The sequence below is a fragment of the Eleginops maclovinus genome, chromosome 20 (genome assembly GCF_036324505.1).
Source record: "Eleginops maclovinus isolate JMC-PN-2008 ecotype Puerto Natales chromosome 20, JC_Emac_rtc_rv5, whole genome shotgun sequence".
Classification (NCBI taxonomy): domain Eukaryota; kingdom Metazoa; phylum Chordata; class Actinopteri; order Perciformes; family Eleginopidae; genus Eleginops; species Eleginops maclovinus.
The window spans coordinates 4,958,779-4,982,080 of NC_086368.1; the positions used below are offsets into that span (position 1 = coordinate 4,958,779).

At 38.5% G+C, this 23,302-nt stretch overlaps 1 protein-coding gene across 1 annotated transcript in view; it reads right to left on the minus strand.

Moving 5' to 3' along the window:
* Nucleotides 1-23,302, minus strand: part of LOC134883617 (glutamate receptor-interacting protein 2-like) — a 177,995-nt gene that overhangs the window by 25,046 nt on the left and 129,647 nt on the right. The window contains exons 3-12 of the mRNA XM_063912076.1: nucleotides 22,774-22,909; nucleotides 22,154-22,299; nucleotides 20,218-20,304; nucleotides 19,648-19,723; nucleotides 14,521-14,666; nucleotides 13,434-13,581; nucleotides 12,283-12,452; nucleotides 5,379-5,534; nucleotides 4,990-5,142; nucleotides 4,718-4,904 (exon numbers count right to left, since the gene is read on the minus strand). Of these exons, the coding sequence (XP_063768146.1) occupies nucleotides 4,718-4,904; nucleotides 4,990-5,142; nucleotides 5,379-5,534; nucleotides 12,283-12,452; nucleotides 13,434-13,581; nucleotides 14,521-14,666; nucleotides 19,648-19,723; nucleotides 20,218-20,304; nucleotides 22,154-22,299; nucleotides 22,774-22,909 (1,405 nt within the window). The remainder of the gene's footprint in view (nucleotides 1-4,717; nucleotides 4,905-4,989; nucleotides 5,143-5,378; nucleotides 5,535-12,282; nucleotides 12,453-13,433; nucleotides 13,582-14,520; nucleotides 14,667-19,647; nucleotides 19,724-20,217; nucleotides 20,305-22,153; nucleotides 22,300-22,773; nucleotides 22,910-23,302) is intronic.

Here is a 23,302-nt window from a genome sequence, read left to right on the forward strand (position 1 = left end):
AAAAAGACCCCATCAAAAATATCCTTGACCTTTCTCTGTTAAGGCTTACAAACTGCTGGATTTTGAACTACAAAACAACCACATGACGGCTGTGTAATCCACATCATGTCGTGCCTCCTTTCACTCTTCCCAGGCACCAAACATACTTATACTTTTTGAGAAAGTGAGAACAAATAAAAATATGACGGGGACAATCTGCTGTTATGTAGTATTTGTATGAAAGGGAAACTCTGGAAAATTACCGGACCCGATTCCCTGGACATTGTCCTGAGTTTATATGAGAATGCTGCTAAATAGGCTTAAGAAAAGGTAGAGGTTTGTTAACTGTACTGTATTATCAAGGAATCAATAAACCTGCTCAGGTTCTACTGTCATTTTAGTCTGAAATGCCTATGAAGATTCCTCAAATAAGAGTGAATAAATGTTTTCCAACAACATCCTGAAATTACACTCGCTTTATAGCGATTCCTTTATAGCCATGACTTAGATATGATTCCTTCCAAGTTTAAAATGCTCACTAAGGGGTAAGAAAAACCCAATCACGTAGGTGTACCATCATCATCAGGCCCCTCTCTGGGATGTTGTTTCCTTTAATTCATTTTACATGGAGAGATGAAGTCAGAAGACGCTTCAGACACCCTGCTGTGTAACACTTCACATTATTTTTGGCTAAAGTAGCTTCTGCTGTTTGGATGTTTAAGATTTCTGTTTTATAAAATCCATCATTTCGACACCCTGGAAGCTGCCATATATCAGCTCTGCAATGGAAGTAAAGCTCATTAGCGCTGACTATAAATGTCATTAATTATGTAAATACCTTTCCTTGGCAAAAGATGTATTACAAGTACTCATTCAGTCTTTTGATGCATTGGCCTGGGAATGCAAGCTATGCTAGGAACTGCTGCTAACTGGCTTAGAATCACTTAGAAAATAATACACCACTAATACATTTACACTCTCCTACTGGTATAATGTGTGTTCATGAGGTAGCGATGACTTTTTCTTTGTATAACTAAACAGTCAGCTATCAAGTACTGCTATGTCCTCAACATTAGGTTATTTAAATGCAATGCATTTAATGACATTTCTAAACTGAAATTGTATCAAAAACCAAGTTTCTGAGACTGCTATTCCAAATCACCCCCCTTTATTAATGGACTCACCCTTGGCACACCTGACCACAGTGCAAGCAGGATAGCATTATCTGCCGTGAACTACTGACTCAGAGTCTTTAACTTGTATTGTGTGTTGCGGACCTGTGTGCGTTTTTGAATATGTAGTTGTGTTTATGACCCAAACACAGCACTAACTGTGCAACATAAGGCAGTTAGCATCAGCCAGCATCTGTAAGCTAGCTCTGCAGATCATCAGGCTTCATAGGGCACGGGCATGTCTTCACAAGTCTAGTTGTATTACTCTACTGGTGTTAACATTCGATTGCAATACGAACGGGACTACTTCATACGGGAACTGTGCCTGTTCCTCATGGTAATTATTTCGGTTAGGGAATTCAAAATAAGGGATCATTTTAACGTGTAAAGGAAAAGCACAAGCTAACAAAGCGCATCTTGTCGAAAGCCAGCTTCTTTGCAAAACACAGAGCTTACCTATCCCCAATGTTGGTTCCTTTCTCATAATCGGAGGAAAAGATCAGCAGTGAGTGACAGTGAGTCAGGCAGTAGACTGACAAATATATAGTATAACCATAGTCAAAAATATATAGCGCATATTTTCAAGTGTTTCCGATTTGTCATTGGTGTGTTATATTTATTTACATTTACTCATCGCCTAAATTGAGGAATACTGGTTGACTAGAAACATCTTTAGTCGAGTTATTGGTTTGGCCATTGTTTTCCTACATAACTTGCCTATTAGCAGATGATGTTTTTTATAATAGTTGGGCCCTTACATATGCTACATTTATGAAAGCAGTACAGCTTTGGCTGAGGCCCTCTACACATCATCAGCATTCATTTGCAGACAACAGGTTATTTATTTCCAACATAAAAAGTGAAGAACCTCACCGTAGTACTTCCTTTGATTTTACGCCTCTTTGCTCCACTTACAGTTAAATCAACTTTGACCTTGATTTTTGATGACCTAATAGCGCCCTTTGGTGGTTAAAAATCTCATTGCCTGTTTGTCGGAACTGCTCCACTACAAGTTAAATCATACCGCAGTTTTGGCAGGAAGGTTATAGTGCGGTTGAACGGGATTTAAATTGCACAAAGTACACCTTTACTGTTCTCACAGCTCGAGAACCTTCAGTGTTCTCTGGATTGCCCAAGGGTCAAAAGTCACGAGTGCAATTTAGAATTGGCGCACTCAACTGAAATAAGAGCCATATTATTAAATGCTCCTGAATGATTACAGTCAATCCGTTTCTGACCCGAGGAGACTTCTCACATGATAAAATGATGATGAAGTGATTTGTCTCACTTTAAGGGCTTCACATTTAGACAGTTACTGCCCTTTGGATTTGCAGGGTACTTAGGATGGTCCCTTGTCTGAATGTCACACACACACATACACACAGTTGATATATCTTCCAATAAAGTCATGAGTGGGTGACCTGTATTAATATGCACTCAGACATATTCATTATGATCTACTGAGGATTTAATGGCTTGCCAAGACTATTGCCTGGTCTCAATGTCTCCTCTGTTTCTTAACTCTTTTTCTCCGTCTCATTTTCCCATTGCTTTTTTCTTTAAATCATTGTCTAGCAAGTGTTTATTCGTTATTGTTCCTGTTGAGTCCTTTTTTATATAATCTTTCCTTAATCTGCAGTTCGTACAATGCTAGTTAGTATTAAATTGGTGGTCTTATTTGGTCTTGCAAACAACTTTATGTCCTGCATGATCAGCACTGACTGAGCGCATAGTTTATGCATAGGCTTAATTCATGTTAATGGACATTTAGCCTGTCGCAGTTTCAGATTGATTGAGGTCAGACTCTTGTACATTTTTGCTATTTTCAACTTTAACCTTTCTTATTTGATCTTACATCTTATTTTTCTATTAGTTTTTGTTTTCCTCTGTGCCCTGTCTAAAGAAGAGTCCTGCAGAGAGAGATTTTGTTAGTTTTTGTAAGCGTAGCTGCTGTTTTGCATCCACACCAAAGCAACCACATGGCCGCCTTGTTTACACCAGGGAAAAGATAATTGCGCTGAGGACGGCTAGCATGGTGTTCGTAACAATGGCTGTTCCCAGTAAAATCTGGTGAAGAACAAAGAGGATGCAGGGGGACACCGAAGAGACGAAAGACTCGAGATAGGTCCAGATTTAAGGGGAAAAGGAGATATAAAGTGCGTTTCCTCTCATCACCAGCATCTTAAGATCACTGGCTAATTGAATGGACAAGCTAATGCGGGCAGCCAGCAGTTAGAGGTAATATCTGGAGTAAATAACTGTTTGTGTGTACCATACTCAATGTCTGACTCAGTGATACAAATGAGGGCATGAAGACAACAGCAGTCACCAAACCCACTTAATAACATTGCATTTAAACTGGCTCTACATTGACAGGAGAAACGTCATACTTATCAAAGCATTATCTGCAGGCAATTATTATTAATAATAATAATAATAATAATAATAATAATAATAACATTTAAACAAATGTGTTTCATTCTAGTCTAAACCTATCCATTATAGATCATACTTTTTGTATAGCAATGTCAGCGGTTTTATAATAAAAGATATTGATTATGGTGGTACACAATGCTCAGTATTAGTTGCAGATTGCATAATAAATGTCTTCAGGTAGTTTTGGCTGACACAGAAACTTGAGGTAGGGAGAATCAGAATGCAAATGATCCAAAATGGCTGCCATCGCCGGTCACCACTGCACAACACTTGTGGTATTAAATACTATTAATTATAGTTAAGCATAATTCAGGGTGGTGTGAAGGGGCTTTATGTGGTTTCATCCTGTCAAGCAGAAAGGAAGGGACTTATTGATTCCTCCAGCGTGGGTGAAGCGAAGCTAACTAATTAGTGTTGTTAGCGTGGGCACTAATGGAGGGACTGCAGCCTCGGGGTGTAGAAGCACACCCCGCACTTAGAGAAGCTGGTAATACAACGGGAACATCAATCATTAAACACACACACACACACACACACACACAATGCTTACATAATTGAGGATGCATACATAGAGAGTTCAATGAAGTCGTGGCAAATTAAAGTGTAACCAAATATGTATTGTAAACACACTTGTAAGCCAATATTTGGGAAACCCTACCTACACTCCTGTACATATAGAAATGCTTAAAAACCTTTATACGCCCACACAAGACACAAAGCCAAGCAGAGCTGTTTATGAACTGCCTACATCACCCACACACACAAACTCTAACATTGACAAACACACAGGAAAGCTAAGCTGCTAACGTCGCATTTAAAGTCAGTATTTTTAATGTTACTCTGTTGTGACATAAAACCTATGTTGCAGTGTGGTGAACCTTAACACTTATGTATTTAACGTTGTAGCACAAAATGCACAAATCTCATCAGCTTGTTATACACAAGATGCGCAATTAATAATTTATCCAAAAACCTGAAAAACCATTGACTTCCTAACAAGGCATCCTGGACTCATTCCTGCAAATCTCTATTCGGCTAAAGAATGAAAATGAACTTGACTAACATATTTATGTCCGGAAGGCTGTACATCACACATTTGTTTAGTCATGCATGAACGCATTTGTGCTCACCTCTCTGCAGAGCTGTCGGGCTCTATGAATCGGATGAGTGGGGGTGCAGAAAGCGTTTCGGTGGCAAATATTCCTCCCTGCAGCTGGACACCGAAGCCGTTGAGTGGGTCGCCTGTTAGGACCACCTCACTGGTCTCCACATGAACCACCTGACCACCCGGACCCACTGAACTGGATGCCAGGGACACTGAACACACACAACAGTGACCTTTGATATTTATTTCCCCTTCAGACAATGATATTATTGTACAGACCAAGACAAAAGGACTCACATGAGCTTTTGTGCTCTTTCTTTCTCTGCCTTCGTTTGAGCAGTGAGTTACGTGGACTCATTGGAACTGTGGGCCTTGGCAGGGTGCTGGAGCTCTGGCTACTGGGGCCCGATGTTGTCGTAGAGCCGGGGGAGAAACTGGCTGATACTAGAGCTGAAAAAATGTAGTGGAACAAAAAACATGGCTATAACCTTTCTGAAATAGGAAATGTGCTGAATCAACTTCAGGGGTTTCAGCACATTATGATGTAAAGCAGGTATTGTTCCATATAACATCTTGGCTTGGCAGGTAAGTTTATCGAATCTCTAGTATTGGCATACTGAAAGAAAAATAAATTGTATATATATAAATATTTGAAAACTGTTTTTTCACTGTGTCTGTGTTCTTACACTTGCAGTAGTCGAGGCTATTGATGGTGTTATTGTTCGAAGCAGTCCACGACTTGTTGAGGGTAGCGCTTGTATTGCAGAGGCTGGAGTTTAGAGTATGACCAAAGTTCACACAAGGATCCCAGGAGTGGGGGTGGTCCGACTTCTGAACCTTCACTGGATCACAAACAAATGATTTGGTTACTTGAGAGGAAATTAATTCACCCTGGACACTATGAACCTTTGGGTTTGTTAGGGATGTTGAAATACTATATTAGCCACTGTTATTAAAACTTTGAAGGTGCCAAGTGTTTTATATTTTGTTGACAAAAAACAAAACAATGAATGAAATCCCATTCCAGTATTGTTTAGCCAACATAATTGTTGCTAGCTTGTAGTCAGCCATTGCTATGGTTTTTATATCTTACTGTCATTAACTGCTGATCAGTCAAATAACATTAAATTAGTGTAACTGTGTCAAAAATAACATATTAATAGTCAAATGTGTCACAGATCTAAGCTAGGTTTACAGTGGTTGTGTTAAGCTAAGTCAAGCAACCGGAAAAAAGCTTTGCATAAACTCTAGCCTAAAAACATGGTTTTGTGGGAAACTCTAGGCATGAATGCTAAGCTTTCTTTAAATGCTACAATGTGCTCAAAACGTTAGCTTCTACTACCATGCAAAAGGGTATAAACCAATGGCTGGGACAGCAAAAACAAGCTAACTATGCTAAGTGAAGCAAATGGTAGCCTATGTGACTGATTTGAGATAGTCAAGGTTATTTTCCTTCTCTTTTAGTAAAACACACCTTGTTTAATGTCCATGGTAGTGCTGTTGAGCCTAAGAGCTTTTAAACAATGTTCACACTTGTGTTTTTGATAAGAAGAGGTAGGACTATAAGGTAAAGGTAGGATCAGACTATTTATGGTGTGACAGTTTGTGTTCAGTTATTTATTTCCCCCAAATGCTCTAAGAAAAACCAAGACACCTGTAACACACTAAATATAGTCAACACCTGCCAGTATTTCCCCAAAAATACCAACTGGAAATCTGTTGTTCATTAGCTTATCATATGAAATCATCTACTTATATAGTGCGTTAACTAGATTAACAACACAATGGCTATACATAAATCAAACAGAAATGCTCGTGCGATCTGCTGAAGTCCATTTCCTCAGATCTCTAGGAGAGTTCATTCTCGGGAAACTCCCACTGTCAGCATCTGCATACAATCAAAGCTAAACTCTGTCAACCTACACAACTTCATGTGTAAATCCTCACATCATGCACATATCTCCGCTCTGAAATAGATCCTAAAATGCCTGTGCTGCCACATCTTTCCCGCCCGACGTCATCTTATCTAAAGCGCTGTGTTGGCAGGAGGTCTGAGGAGCAGAAGCGTTGGGTGGCCTCAGGGTGAGATCTGAAGATATAACGTCTTTATGTCCAGCCAAACACACTGTAGAGACATATCGGCTGACAGGAATTGGCTAGTATTTACATTTTTACTCCACTACCCTTATTTCAAATCTTCAGTTACTTAAAAATAAAAAATAAGCTGATAAATAAACATTGGCATATAACCTATATATATGTAGGTTAAAATATCCAAGCTGACAAACTTTATTTTGGTTTTGTTAACTTTCTAACATTAGCTAACTTGATAATATATCCGGCATTATTGGTAATGCCTGTATTCATTTCATAGCAGCGTTACCTTCAACTGTAATCACCCAGCGAAAGATGATCATCTTAAATTTACAATGTGCCTTTACTTTGAAACCCAGGCTGTTCACTTTAAAACATTGAAAATCGCTGTACAGTATATGTGATACATTTGTTATGTTTTACATTGTGAGTGATAGGCTAAGGGACGGGGCATTTCAGACGCCTCTATAAGCGGTTGACCAATCACAGCAGAGTTGACCAGCTAACCCATAAGAGCAGACTCGGCTCTGGTTTTAGACAAAAAGTGAGACGAGATGCAGCACAGGCAGTATGAGAAAAATAAATAGCTTTTGAACATTAAACCATGGAGACATGTCATAGTAGAGACTTAAATATAAAGCTGAAAATGGGCATAACATATCCTCTTTAAGTAAGATTGTGAATACAGGTCTTTTTCTTTTAATTCAGCTAAAGATCTCTTCTTCCACCTAGCATAAGCGCTTATGCTAGCTTACACACCTTTAATAGAATAAATAATACATCCCCACAAGATTAAGCAAATACACAAACTTTTGCCCAGACTCACCATCACTAATCTTTGCTCCATACACACACAAATAGAGCAAACCCTTCAATCAGATGTCTATTAATAAAGCAGTGGCTGGCTGGCCGCAAGGTCTCCTGCAAGGCCATCAGTATCTTAATGAGCTGTGTTCACTTCCTAACACACACACACACACACACACACACACACACACACACACACACACATAGAACCTCTCTTACACACAAATAAACACAAAGGAGGTCACAATCATGATTAGAAAAAGAAAGGGATTTTGCTTCAAAGAGACAAATGAAGGCGTGCGAGATGAGATGGTGACCTTTTGACTTTTTGATTGTGTGTGTGTGTGTGTGTGTGTGTGTGTGTGTGTGTGTGTGTGTGTGTGTGTGTGTGTGTGTGTGTGTGTGTGTGTGTGTGTGTGTGTGTGTGTGTGTGTGTGATGTCCGATAAGGTGTAGCTTCTAATACTTTGTCCATTTTTTTGTTGCTTTAACGTAGATTAGAATGAAATTAAATTACAGGGTAGGAGAGATAAAAAGAGGAAAGATGAATAAATGAAATGGCGGGGAAAGTTGAGAAAACAGGAAAAATTAGGAGACAATACGAAAGAAAAGACAGGAAGAAACACGAAGAAGAGGAAGAGAGGAAACTAGGAGAGGATGTTGTAAGCAGCATCTGACAGCATGCAGGAGAGTTGTAATGACTTTAATTAAATACCATCCTGCCTTTCCACACCCGATCACACACATCCGTCACTTCTCCTTTCAACTTTCCTGCCGTTGTCATACTGAGATGAAACGCTGCCCGCTAAAAATCTATAAAAAAGTAGAGCTCAGTCAGAGGTTTTAGTTTTTTTCTGCCTAGAATTCATCCTCTCTACATCAATCTCTCTTTTTCAACCTCTCACAAGTCTTAGTTAAGAAACACACAAACACATTTGTCTCACTAACCTGGAAGCTAAAGCTGAAAGGGTACTTTAGAGAAAGAAGGAGGGATTAATTTCTGACGTACGTTTCTACAATACTGGTGGCTTTATCAAAGGTTCTACAGGTGGGTGAAGATGTATACAGTATGTGTGAGTTTCTATGTTTGTACACTTTTCACTTCATGTGTGTCAAACTTAAACCCCCCAGCTGTTAGGTGGTAACCTGGGATAATCATAATTTCCCTTATAAATCCACTGGCACTTATTCTCCTGCACATGAAAAGCCGACACTTGGCTACGGGTGAAGAAAAACTCCTCCGACTAATTACACAAAAACTGGCAAAAATATTTCTTAATGTGTCTTTGCAAGAGAGGAGTGGATAGGAAGACACCTGGGTGGGTCGCTTCTGTTCTTTTCTGATCTGTTAAATGCCCTACTTCTGGGTCCACGTTTATCCAAAAAGATTGGTGAGAAAGGTGTTATGTTACATTAGAACAGCTACAAACATAAAAAAAAAGCTAAATGCTGCGTTGAGTGGACCCTCGCACGTCCATGTGTGCAGGCTTGGGGAGTAATGGATTGCATGAAATGGGTTTACTGTACGTAATCAGAATACAAAACAAATCCTCTGCTGTTAAAAAATATATAATCAGATAGCAGTTACATTTCTAAAAGGATTCAGGGGTTACTCACAGGATTCAAATGTTAGTAAAAAACTAAAAAGCATATTTTGTTTGTTGTAAAAGGATCACATTTTGTTCTCCTTTGTAAGCTGTACTGTTCTGTAGGCTAATACTGTCATAATAATCTGCTTCATGGTTTTACTTTCTTTGGTTCATTTGTTCTGTTTTTAATTCAGCAGGTGAACCTATGTTCATAAAATAGTGTTTGTGAGCTTAACTGTGTGTATTAAACTAAAACGGAGCATCTTCTGTCAGCTTTTTTTAACTGTAGTGTGTGCTAATGTGTTTCATTGTTGGTGTACAGTATAGAATACTGCCTGAATATGCTGAATGAAAGGCAGCTTTTCTTATACATAAAATCTGAGAGCAGGGGACACGTTTTTTATACTTATACACTTTAGTATTGCTATTTCTTTTCTCTTGTATTTATTTCCATTGCATTTGATTTGTAGGTAATCCATAAATAACAGAAAGTAATCAGGTTAAACTACTTTAATTTTATGATACTCAGATGAGTATCAATCATAAGGGAATGCATTTTTTAAGTAAACCTCCCAACCCTGCATCAGTTGGGGTCATGGCGGGATGCTGGTGTTTGCTGTGGTGCATTGCCTAGACTGTAGGAGCCCGGACAAACAAGTGAACATTACAATTAAATAAACACTCCATTCAATTGTAATGTTCATTTGTTCGTCCAGGCTGTGCAGCGGTGGAATTGACATATTGCTCACCGTACGCATCTTCCTGTGTCCACTATCTAGTGCTATACATGTAAAACACAAGCTTGAAATACATAATGTTTTTCTATACCATGTGCAGAACAAACAATGCAATTTAACACAAGGCAGACTTCTTGTTGCCAGAAGGTGGCACAATTATTATGACTCCTATACTTTCACATGACTTCTGATTCATTTCAGAGTGTAAATGGAGTCACCGCAGAACTGCTCCATCACACGTCTGACACAACATCATCAAACAGCTGTGGTGGAGGACAACACAAGGTGTAAAAGAACAACATCAACATCAATTTGAATTTGGCAACGTAACTAAACACACACCATCTGTTTGACAGCGGTCCAGACAGTAATGTGTTTTGTGGGTGATTGAAGGATAATCACTTTATTCAAGCCATGATGGCACTCTGCTTTCTTGAATCATTCAGTTGTATGTATTTGTGTCAGGTCTGCATTGAACACCTGATAACCACAGGAACACTTGGAAATACCCTTGACATTGTAACAAACTTTAACATTTCTTGTCACTTGCAGTTCATTTTTGCAGTTCAGAATTAGAGTGCCAGGTTGCAAAACTGCAGACAAAATTGAACAATTAGTCCAATTTGTCACAAGCATATCAATAAAAAGGCTTGAAAGATAAGTTTGACTTACTCCATAACATATGATGTTGTAGTGTAACAAGTCATATGGGTTCAGTAAAGAGTCATTACAAAACACAGCTAAGATATAAATTAACATATAACCTCACCCTGAAAAAAATGGAAGCACGGTTTATGCCAAGAATATTTTTTTTCAGATTCTGAGATCCAGATTTTCTTGTTTTGTAATTCATGATATATTTGTGTGCATAACCCATCTACAAAAAAAACAAATTAAAGTGCCACAAAATCAAAAAATGGCTGCTGAAATATTAAACAACGAGCCGATGTGAGACGACGGTGACGATGATAGATGGACAGCATCATACGTTTGCTAGTTCACATGAGATAACCGCCATCTGCTGCAGCTCCCTTACTTTGTTCCACTAATTAGTAGTTGCTCTTTCTCTTATTCAACATGAATGCAGCAGTGGATGAGACTAAGTAATGATGAACAAAGCGATATTGAGAGTAACAAGTTCAAATGTAGCTTTCAGTGTTGACCTTATAATGCATTTTCAACAGGCTGCTGAAGCGTGTGAAAGAGTCCCAATGAAACTACCACCTAAGTGATGTGACCTGATGCGAGCCTTTTAAAAGGGGCCTTTCAAAACTTGTGCGTTTGTAAAAGCAGCATATTACGACACATATTTATGCTTGGGATAACCACGACCTCTAGTAGAAGTAGTCGTTATGATAGTAGCAAAGTATTGAGCAGAAGATGGCAAAAATGCTGTGTATGTCAGCCGGAGGATGAGGGTTCATGACTTTCAAATGGCAGTTAGTGTCAATTTGTAACCCAAAAGGCACATTTAATATACATTTTCGTAGATGTTTATGTGCTTGTGTTATGCCTGTCCATGTCACAAATAGATGTATTTTATCAAAACAACAATCTTTTTTCTTAACATTACCAGGTAGTAATACTAATTGCCTATTTTCACAATGTATAAGAAGCTAAGTCTTTAGGGATTGCGAACCGAAGGGTCTCCAGTCACACCTGCACACAAAAAAACTGAGTCAAAGCTAGAGAGGGGCACTGCAAGGCTCTCAACTCCCAACTACTCCAGAGCCCCGTCATTCTACCGCCTCTCCATTAGTGCCTATCTATAGGTCCTGTTGGTGCATGTGTGTATTTCTGGCCTGTTCTAAAAACAATAAGTAAAGAAATGGATTTACCTTTGGGGATTAATAAAGTGGATTTCTTATCTTATAAGTGTTATTTTTAGAAACTTTGGCCATTAGAAAACACTTAGGTCACACAAATGGGGCGAAGCCTGCAAGGTGGTTCAGGCAGTCATCTCGAGCACCAATGATACATTTCCACGTGACGTATCTCGTCCCTCTTACAACCAACCAAACACTCTCCTAAACCTGGCGCTCTAGTTAAGTTGCCAGATCTGCCTGCCTCTGCCTCACAAATGCTGCCGTTGCTACTTCCACGTCGCTGCTGCTCGCCTGCCTAAACCACCCCAGCTTCCAATCTGTGGAGTCTAGAGGACAAAGACTATAGACGCCAGACTCAAACTATATGCTGCTTCTAATTAACATATCAAGAAACACATGAGTTGTCTCCCTGAATGGGTTTAATACTTTTCTTATGTATTACAATTGTAGAGGTCAAATTATTAGCTCATTACTTTTTCAAAAACTTGAAGAGAACCAAGGTCCCACATCCAGGAGGCTCTAAACTCTTTTCACCCACCTGTGTCGTGCTGTTTCCCAGTCAGCCTTGTTTGATGGGAGGGGAGGATTTCTAGTTTCACCAGTTCTGTTGTGCTTGCTATTAGCTGTGTTGCCTCCAGGACCGTACAGTGTTCTGTCGAGGTCCCATCTATGGAGAGCAGATGATCCCCAGCATGCAACGCTCCACATCTGGTACAAACAGACACAGGGAGAATAAGTACAAAAATGCAGGAGAAAGAAATAGAGTTTATTTGCCACTACAGGAATACTTTGCCTCATTTTGGTTCTGTTTGGATACCAAACAGAACCAAAATGTTGTTTGGATACCAGCAATGACAGAGTTCAAGTGCTTCATGTATATTTTAGAGCCAGACTGAGGCTTGGGAAATATCCTGTCTGCTACTGTCTGTATTAGTTATTAGGCTGAAATAACAGCCTGTGTGTGTGTGTGTGTGTGTGTGTGTGTGTGTGTGTGTGTGTGTGTGTGTGTGTGTGTGTGTGTGTGTGTGTGTGTGTGTGTGTGTGTGTGTGTGTGTGTGTGTGTGTGTGTGTGTGTGTGCGTGCAAGTGTGATAGACAGAGGGAGAATACATTGCATTAATATACAATATACGTATGTAAGAGTACTGCAAAGGTTTCAGAACTGAAAAGGGTCATAAGAAACACATGAGCTTCCTGAACTAAAACATGTGATTTGCTGTAGTTACATTTCTATCACATTTTTATATTACAGATTCCTCTTCGTTGTAATGCTTCTTGTCAGGTCAACACTTCTATATATGGTCTAAGATTAAACAAATTGACTTAATATTGATGCCTTATCCCTAATTTCAATCCCAATTACTTTCTAATAGCACTGTCCTTTACTGCTTTATCGTTGTGTGCTGTTCTATGTGGTTTGAGGAGAATATGGTAATGAGGCTGTGAATCCATATTCAGTACGAATATATTTTCCCAGAAAAATATTTGGAGTTTCTTTCTGGCTGTATGTGACCTTCACCACATTAAGCCTGCATGTATCCTGAGACTTGAGAACCATTAAAAAAAGCAGAACATAAATTCTGTTTAAACCTTGAACACCGACTCAGGAGTTATTTCATTTGAAGTACACCAAGGACAAACTGCAGGGGGACACGTGAAAAAATATGTGTGTGTGTGTGTGTTTGTGTACCTGTCTACCACGCTGCCAGGTTTAACCCGGTCGATGACGATGACCTGCTTGTTCCGATGATTGGCCGATGTCATCGTGATACCCAGTGTTGCTCCCGGCGACTTTACTATTTCCACTAACAGCGGCCCAGAGGCATTCGTTACTGTGTCTGGGGAATATCAATGATACACATTTTGGTCGTAACTGTGATCTGCCACTCCTGTGATATGACAGAACCACAGGGACATGCTGTAGCAGCGAACCTTTTACATTCTGTATCACCAACATGAGAAGTATGCCAGCTTGAGGAAAAAAGTGATGACAGAGGGATTCTTAATGCATCCTGGGTAAGTTAAATTGAGCAGTTTTACAAAAAAAATGCAGAGCTCAGCCTGAGATGGAGATGACATTACTAAGACAGGGACAAAACACATCTGATTTTAATGATAGAGTGGTGTAGAGATTACATATTTACACTCTATATATATACACTATATATATATTTAGCTCTGGACAAAAGACCACTCCACATTTTTCTTAAATCTTTATCTCTACATGTATGGCAGCCATTCCAGTGTCCGTTGAATTCCAACACAGAGAAAAATTGTCAGGAGTTGAAATGAATACTGTATATCTGCACTTTCTTTGGTGTTCGGAGTTTGACTCTTAATGGTTTTTGTACTTATTGTTAGTAACTTTGGATGAAAGCATAAGCCAAATTAAATAAATTGTAAAATACTATGAATAAACTACATGGCCATAGCATGACTTTAAGTCACCACGGCTAAGCTGAAGGGGGCTTCTGTTAAAACTCATTTAGCCACTCAGCAGTCGACAGTTCATCAGTGGGGTATTTATCGACGTATAGAACAAAACATGAAAATCTTATAAGCTGGTGTTAACCACAGACCTTTCATTAGACAACTAATAAAAAAATGACCTTGAAAACAAGGTTACCAGAAGTGCTAAAGTGCTAACTAGCATCTTAAGGACTCATTTTTGTACCACCAGTGCCATTTTAAAGTTGTTTTGTCTGTGTGTTTGAGTATGTGTGTGTGTGTGTGTGTGTGTGTGTGTGTGTGTGTGTGTGTGTGTGTGTGTGTCTCACCCATGATAGTGATGTCATACTCTATCTGGAACAAGGCTTCCTGGCCACACTGAGACAACACACTGAGGGCATCGCAGTGGTTGGCGTTGTGCAGCGGCACGCCGTCCACACTGAGGAGACGATCACCGGGACGCAGAGTTCCTTCTCTGAACACACAGACAATCAAAATTAATCTGTAGTTAAAGTACAATATTTCATGAAGAAACACAAGAATATCGAAACATAGACAAACCCAAATTATTGTAGCAAATTAGAGCTGCACGATTTGGAAAACTATTGCGGATTGTGATCGATGTGATGTGATTCACAATGTTGAAACAATTGTTAATCTTTGCATCATTATAATTGGAAGATATATTTGAAATGATCATGGTGTGATTCGCACCAAATAAAGACATTTTCTTAACACAATTTGTAGGCTGGAACATCTCTGCAGCACCATACAACAAATACTGTGCCTCCTGCAATCTAAATATTTACAAAAGAGGATTAGGGCCACATATTTCTGAGATATGACCAAAAGTGAATTGTATTTAATAGTTCTGATAACAAAATAATCTGAGTGATTTTTTAGGTCTATTATTTTGAAACTGTACATCAGAATGTCCTGACATTGTCTGAGGACACTATAGTCCCTCTGTATTTAGATAAGAATACATTAAAAACTGCCCCCCCCCCCCCCCCCCTCAAAATAAAAGACCTTGGAAAATCCCTTATATGAGCTATCGTTTTGAGCTATTTTTTTCACTCATTGCTACCTCCACTGTATAAGGGTTAAATGTATCATATTTGTTTTGATTCGGTAACATCCTTTATAACATAAAGCAAATACATTTATGTACTGTTTGAAAACAGGGAACAACCATGTCAAAATGAATTACTTTTCTCATCATCTCCAACTTCCTCTAACGCCTTCCTCTCATATCTTTCTGTGGAAGTTTCTTTCCTCTCACAACTTTTTCTGCAAGCCTTACTTTCAAACAGATTTCTATCTTTTAACACCTCTCTTATTTTTGGTCTAACTTCCTTGCTGTCCTACTTGTTCCAAGCCTCTCTCTTCTCCCACCTGAACTAGCCTTCATCTTTCTGATCTCATCCTCTCTCATCTGTCTGAGACTTATAATTTATCATCCAGTTCAAATGGAGGACAAACAGTGGAACCAGCAGTTAGATGACAGATTATCCTGCTCTGGTTTGCAGTATTTAAAATATTAGGATTGAACACAACACCATGTTATCTAGTTTTACCACTAACCATTTAATTATGTTAATTCCCTCCTAAAAACAATAGTTTCTCCATATTCTAAAATCACTTAATGGCACATTTCAGGCTACTATTTATTCATTTATTTTTGCTGCATTTTGTTTGTTTTTTTCATGCAAAAAGATTCATGCATTAAAGAGCTGGTGGATGTTTTATGCATGATGCCGGAGAGTGAGTAATGCAGAGCTGTCATCAGAGCAGCCAGGAGTTGTAAAGCACGATACTCGCCCTGAAGCTTTCCAACAACATGATGCACACTAAGCTCAGGCCCAGGGGCTTTATTAAGGCTGGGATGAGGATGTCTGATTGATGTACAGTATTTTAGAAATGAAGTTTTACTAGAAATATGGGGTCAAATATAAGTCTTTGCAAAAACCTAGGCAACAAAATTGATACCAAAAGCAGTTGGATGTCCCAGGAAAACACGTAGGCAGAGCAATAATGGCGGAGTAGTTTTTCCTCATTAAAGAAACTGAATATTGTGTAACCCTAATCTAATGCCACCCATCATTCTATTTGGTCCAATTTTAAGTTTCGTATATGGAGATAGGTAGATTTGTGCCATTATTATGTGTGTGAACAGATCAACAATCTGTGTGCAAAACACCTTAAATGAAAAAAAGGATTGGTAGATCAAATATAAGTTGCAAATATATAACATCTGCAATTGGCAAAAAAACGTTATATATATGTCAATATATTATATTGCTTTACAAGTAAATACATTTTTTTTATACAGTTCTTTTTCAGTCTGGTTGTCACCATCTTGCTACATGGACACGATGGCTGTGGCGCAGTGGGATAGTGCACTGATCTTTGGATCAGGAGAGGGTAGGTTTGAGTCCCACTGCAGTCAGCATGTTGTTGTCATGCTGGGCAAGACACTTCACCCCTAACTGCTACAGTGTGGATTGTCCACATATTGGATTTATGTAAATCGCTTTGGATTAAAGCATCTAACAAGTGATATGTAATGGACAGCATATTTTATTTGTCATGTATTCTTTCAGGGATCAATATAACCGACAGTGGTAAGAGTGAGAGTAGCTTTCCCTTTAGAGATAATTCTCTCTCTCTTAAGAGTCTTATTAAAAGTATTTTCAACCTCACCGACATAAGTTTTGTTTTAGGAGATGCAATTTTATTCTGTTCGTAAGATATAGCCGTAACAACATCTTTTCCAGGTCCTACATAAAGCAGCATGTCTCTTAAACTTTCAGAGTTGGTGCATTAATTCCCACTGGAAGTGCTGAATAATGAAGGCAGTCCTGGGATTGCATGGTGCTACGGATTAGCTTTTCTCCAATTGGCATAAAAATGGGATATAAAGCAGCATGAACATCGCATTCGTTACCCCTGGACTGACCCACATTTTGAAGCAGATTTATTTTTTTGGAGTGTAGGATGAGCTTTGGGCAAAATAATGCAAAAGTATGATTTATTCTTGGTATTGTCCAAGGCTGTCAGTGTGTGTGAAGCAATGATTGATTTGCAATCAATTTTGACAACTTCTGCTAGAGCATGCATTCATTCATGTATCCGACTGAACATTAGACTTAATAACTGTCATTCTTCCTAGCTTTTTGCATGTGTCCTAATTTCTTCCTGCGTTCAATTTTTCACAGATAGTTGCTACTAGAATAAAAATAGCATCTCAGTTTTCAAAGTCTAGCATCCGAGTGATTGAAGCTGCGAGTGATCAGAGGAGGGGTGACACTTTATATTTTTGATATTTTCCTGTATCTTGGCTGGAGTAAAAGCATAGACACAGCTGGGAAAGAATGCATTTTTCTAATGGCAATACTGCATTGGCTGACAGGTGCAAACGCACTACAATGCCAACAAACTTCCCTTAGGAGAAACTCACTGCAGTTTCAAAAACAATGCAAATATAAAAACACAAACATTCCAAAACACAGGCAAAGCATTTTCAAAAACGGGCGGTGGTGGCAAAGTCGTAGGGAATTGGCTTGGGAACCGGAAGGTCACCGGATAAAGTCCTCGAAAGACCCAGTACTACAGAGATGTCCCTGACTAAGGCACCGTTCCCTACACTGCTCATACATATGGCAGCCCACTGCTCCTAACACTAGGATGGGTCAAATACAGAATGTAAATTTCCCCTCTGTGGGACAATTAAGGGTTCCTTCTTATTACATCTTCTCTAAATGTGCTACTAAGCTAAACGCTGTTAATAAAACACAGAAACCAGGAGATGCTAAAGTTAGGCACACAGCTGAATGCTTGTTGAAGTTCAGGGATTATAAAGTTGGTCAACTGTCACTGGAAACGTAGCTGAAATGTATGTTTCATAGGCTTGTTTTAAACATGTGATCACATGACTCATTCAAATATAACTGCAGATAAGCTGTAAGCTAACTAGCTAACCCAGTTCTTTCAAAAATACTGAAAAACTATTGGAATTAGGAAACAGGCTAGCTCTGCGACAGAGACAGTTTATTTGTAGCGTTTTTTCTTTTGCAGTGTTTCGTTTATGCAGAGCTTTTAATAAACTCTGTGCAAGTAGTGAGTATTTCTAAATGCTACACGTGCTGTCAAGTTAGTGAAGATGATTTCTTCTTTTGCATGTTTCGGCACATTCGTGTTTTTATATTTGCATTCTTCATTGCAATGTGCGTTTCTTCAAACGAAAGTGCTTTGGGCTGTTGTAGCGCAATCTGTATCGTATTGGTGACAATTTAAAAGAAAAAAACAACAACAAATAGTGTCTTCATCTGTGTTCTTTTTTTCTCTTAAATTCACTGCGTATACACAACCTGTTTCACTGTTAATTAATCCAAAATGGAAATGGCAAGGCATCTTTATTCCGTATAGCAACATTTCAAATGGTGTAAATGTCAAAGAAATCCCGACCTGGATGAACAGAAGGCTGAATCACTCTTGCGCTACATCACTTGAAAAGTCACAAAGCTGACATTAATATGGAAATGTTAGGGATTAGAACTTAAATATGGAGACAGACACATGATGGCGACATTAAAGGGATACGAGGTGATTCATGCCGCTGCAGCTATGAGTAACACATAACTGTCAACATAACAGTGACGATGACAGGAAGTGACAATATTATCCTCGAGGTTTAATGGCATGAAGACAAATCTCCTACACTCCTGACTCCGTGCTGCTGTTAGTGTAAACTCAATAGAGGTCATTGGGTACTTGGCTTTCATTTTTCCTAGAAATCTCTTTTTTTTCGGGTACTTGCTCTTTAAAACAACATTTTCCCTCTTTCAGTGCTTGAGAGTTTGCTTTGCAATGTCTTATTTGTATCTTAATACACATGTTGCAGCTCACAGTGCTATGGCAAACATAAGTGAAAATAAGTAAATACAGGTGAAGCTTCAAAAGATTGTGACACACTCGATACATATGATTCCAAGAAGGTAAACTATGCAAATTAATAAATTCAATAACAATTCCGACATTTAACAACAAATACACCAATAAGGAAAATTAAGAAAAAGGAACAAGACAAAATGAATAGCTAATGTCAGCGGTGTCAGTGGTGGAATGTAACCAATTTACTCGAGTATTATACTTTAGTACCAATTTTCACATATTTGACTTCTACTTCATTACATTTTGGAGTTAAAAAAACAGTAGTGTACGTTTACTCCACCATATTTTAATAACACTCACAGTTAGTAGCTATTTTGCACTTATAAAAAAAATTGATATGAAATTGAAAAGAAGTATTCTGCATAGTGAACAACTCTTCCTGGTATTCATTTTGAATTCAAAACTTTTTCTTGTAATGGAGTATTCAATCACCTTATTATTTCTATTAATATTTTAGAAAAGGATGTTCGTCTTCACCATGTGTGTGTTTGTGCCTTCAGTACCTGTCTGCAGGCCCTCCTGGCCTGACGTAGGTCACCACTAGGGGGCGTGACTTGTGCCAGTCTTCGTGTGAACCCCCTGCAGGTAAAGTAAATGATAAATCTGTTTACACAAAAAAAAAAAAACTGCACCGACTTTGTTTATTTCAACATCTCGTTCATTGTCCTGAAACCTTTCACCTCTAAATATTGTGAAGTTTGTGTAAAAACATGTCTGGCTGTAAGGGGCTAAGCTAAAACCTCAATAATACCTCACAAATATGTCTACACCAACAGGACAAAATAACAGAAACAAATGTCTTGCTGGAAAGCAGGGGATCATGTAAAAGAAATGAAGAGTCCACATATTTATGTTAATGTGACAGAAATGTGACATTTTTGTTACCCATTGTAATGCCATGTTAGATCAAATATATCAGTAAATATAGATTTTAACAGCTACGTTTTATTTTTTTGGTGCCAACGCAAATAAATAAATAAGGACTTCTTAATATGTGACACAATTCCACTATGGTGTAGTGTTCATTTTTTCACATAGTTCAAAGACATTTTTTTTTATTGTTTGGCTGTTACCTCTCATCACGAATCCAAAGCTGTTTCCCTCCTTGTGCAAACAGATGTCGATTGTCTTTGATATAACCCCTGAGGTGCTGTCTGGAGCTGTGAGGGAAGGAGAGAGAAATAATTTGTGCTAGCTGTTTGTCTATTTCTAAGCATAATTTACTTCTATTGTTCCATTATCGTGAGAAATCAAGGTTTTTGTTCCCTTACACAAAATGTAACATCATGCTCATGAAAATTGTAATACCTATGTTCGTCTTTATGGGGTCTACTGTGGCTGCTTATATTACAATAATTTTGCCTCAAATTGCACTTTAATAAAGTACAGTGACAATAATTGTATTCTCAAGAGCATATTGTGTCCAACAAACCTGTTCCAATGTTTTTCATTTAAATAGTAGCATTATTCCCTTGTGTATGATATTCATGGTGAACAAATCCTATGGTGGCCGACAGGTGCAAAGTCACTACAAGGACCCAAAACATTCCCGCACGCTGCAGTTTCAAAAACGTCGCAAATATAAAAACCCAAATGGGCCAAAACACATGCAAATTAAGTAATTTCTAGAAACCAACAAGAAACAAATATAAATCCAAAATATTTTCAGATCTTGTAGCAAACCTAACTAACCCAGTAATATCGGAAGGAATCGTTGGATCAGGTTGTTATAATAAGTTAGTAAAACGTAAATTTTGGGTAACTTTCCACCAACAGAGATAGTTGGCCAACTTTATAATCCCCAAAGGTTAACATGTTCTCCGGTCCCACTTGTGTGCATTACTTTTTAGTGTCCCCATTTCAGTTGTGTTTGAATTCTTCAAACACACAGCATTTTTCATTCACAACGTTTTTATTTGTATCCGAATGGAAACTTTGGGGCCGTTGTAGCGCTTTTGCACTTGTCAGCCACCATACAAATAGCATCTCAATAAAGGCACCAACTCTCAGTGATGTAAACATTATATTTCAGGAAAGATTGTGGCCAATCCCTCCGATCAGAAGACACAAATGTTTTGAAATTCCCAGGGGAAGATCATTACATCATTCCTGATACAAAACACATTGCTATCTCTTTAAAAACAGACCTTTTTCCATTAAAGTTTTGAAACACTGCACACGTTTTATTAATTTGTCATATGCTTGTACATTGTTTGTTGTATATATATATATATATTTTTTAATTCCTTGCAGACATGTATTTCATTTTACTTTAAATAGGGATTTACATAGTTTTATACAGTACTTGCTTTGTTTTAATAATCTAATTCCTCTTATGTGTGAATATATGAACCATTTTACACCTACTACACCTTCCTTGCATTAGTGTAAACCTACTTGGCGATGAACCTGATGATTCTTCTAACTACCACAACAGCCTTATCATAAACAAGTGTAAAGTTGCCCTGAGCATGACTTACCTACTCTCAGAGTTCTAATTTTTTGTCAGCATCACACTTTTTTTCCCACAAGCTTTAACAATCACCTACAACAGGGATTCCTAAAGTGTGGTGGGGTGCGCGAGATGAAACATGTAATGGTGGTCTGGTGTAAAAATATTACAGTGTTGTTTTTTAAGTGGGCTTTTTCCATAGGCTACAATAAAAAACAGGAACAATAAACATTTCCTTTGTAATCCCTTTTATTTTAAATAAAAAAACTAATACTGTAGCCTAGGATATATGAGCGCCAACTCGTTTCATTCATTCTTTCAAATATGATTAACTGGCTGAAATCAGGGAAACTGTCAATTGAACGTCTCATGACAAGTTATTTATATGGCGATATAACAAAGTTTTGTTGCGTTTTTTCCTTTTGTTGCGTTTTTTTGGGGGGTGCGTTCAACCCGGTTGGGACGTAGAAGGGGGTGCGCCGCAAAAAAGTTTGGGAAACGCTGAAATATCTGCCCATCTTCAGTATACGTGTGTGTGTGGAGCTGAAGTGATGTACCTGTAGGGGGCAGCTCATACTCCACCTCCAACAGAACTCTCTCCCCGACGTTCTTCAGTAAACTGATGATCTCCTCGTGCCGCAGTTTGGTCAGATTGATACCATTCACTGACTTTATGTAGTCACCGACATTTAGCTGGTCACTCCTGCACAACAGAAAAGAAAAATGGAAAAGAGGGTACGAATGACTTTCGATTTGATCACATTTAAAACTTTAAAAGCTTGCAGGCACTTTTTCAATAGGCATTCTTATTTTCACTCGTTTGAGACGTACCATTTGTTATTTATTCATAATTATGTTACTTCATTTAACAATATTGATATGTCGCTGAATATATCGTAATATACATGTTTTATATTGTAATACAGTGAGAAACTGTTCTTTTCAGTGTTTTCATTTTAGAAAGATCTTTATTGTATTTTATTTGAACTGTTTTTGGACAGTTTTCTTGAAATGTCTTGTGTTTATACAAAAAGCTTTATTCTTTTATTTTCATTGAACATTTTTACTTTAGATATATATATATTTTTTTATCTTCTAATTATATAGAACAAATGTCAGGAAACCAAACATCCCTGACACAATGTTCGGACTGATTCTTTACTGGTGTTGCACCCACCTGGCTGCCAGCCCTCCAGGCCGCAGGTTCGATACCCGGGGTTTCCCGTCCTTGTCCGTACCTCCGGAGATGGTCAGTCCCAGCGTACTGCCTTCCTTCTTCACCAGCTCCACCATAGTCACCCCCCGCAGAGCTTCTAACCAGAAACACATATACACATAAAGACAAATACACACACATAGACAAAACAGGGACAGAAATGGACACACACACAGATGTGCAAACAAACAGATACAGCAGAGAGGTGGAAAGTGGTTAGCGGCTGCTCTTTGTCCATTCTGATTGGCGGATTAAAAGGAAGCTGAGTTACAGGAAAGATAAACGAAAAGATGTTTGCTGCTGTGTGTCCTTGAGTGAGATCCCCCGTCTGCTCAATATGAGAGAGTCAGCTGAAATGACTAAAACGTAAATGTGAAGATCAGATAAGATAAGCATCAGCTAATGAGAAATAACAAAGCCTCCGTGTTTCATGCTGTTTCTCCACTCGAAGAGTTCCTAGCAGGGATGGAAAAGCCTTGAAAGGTTAAAG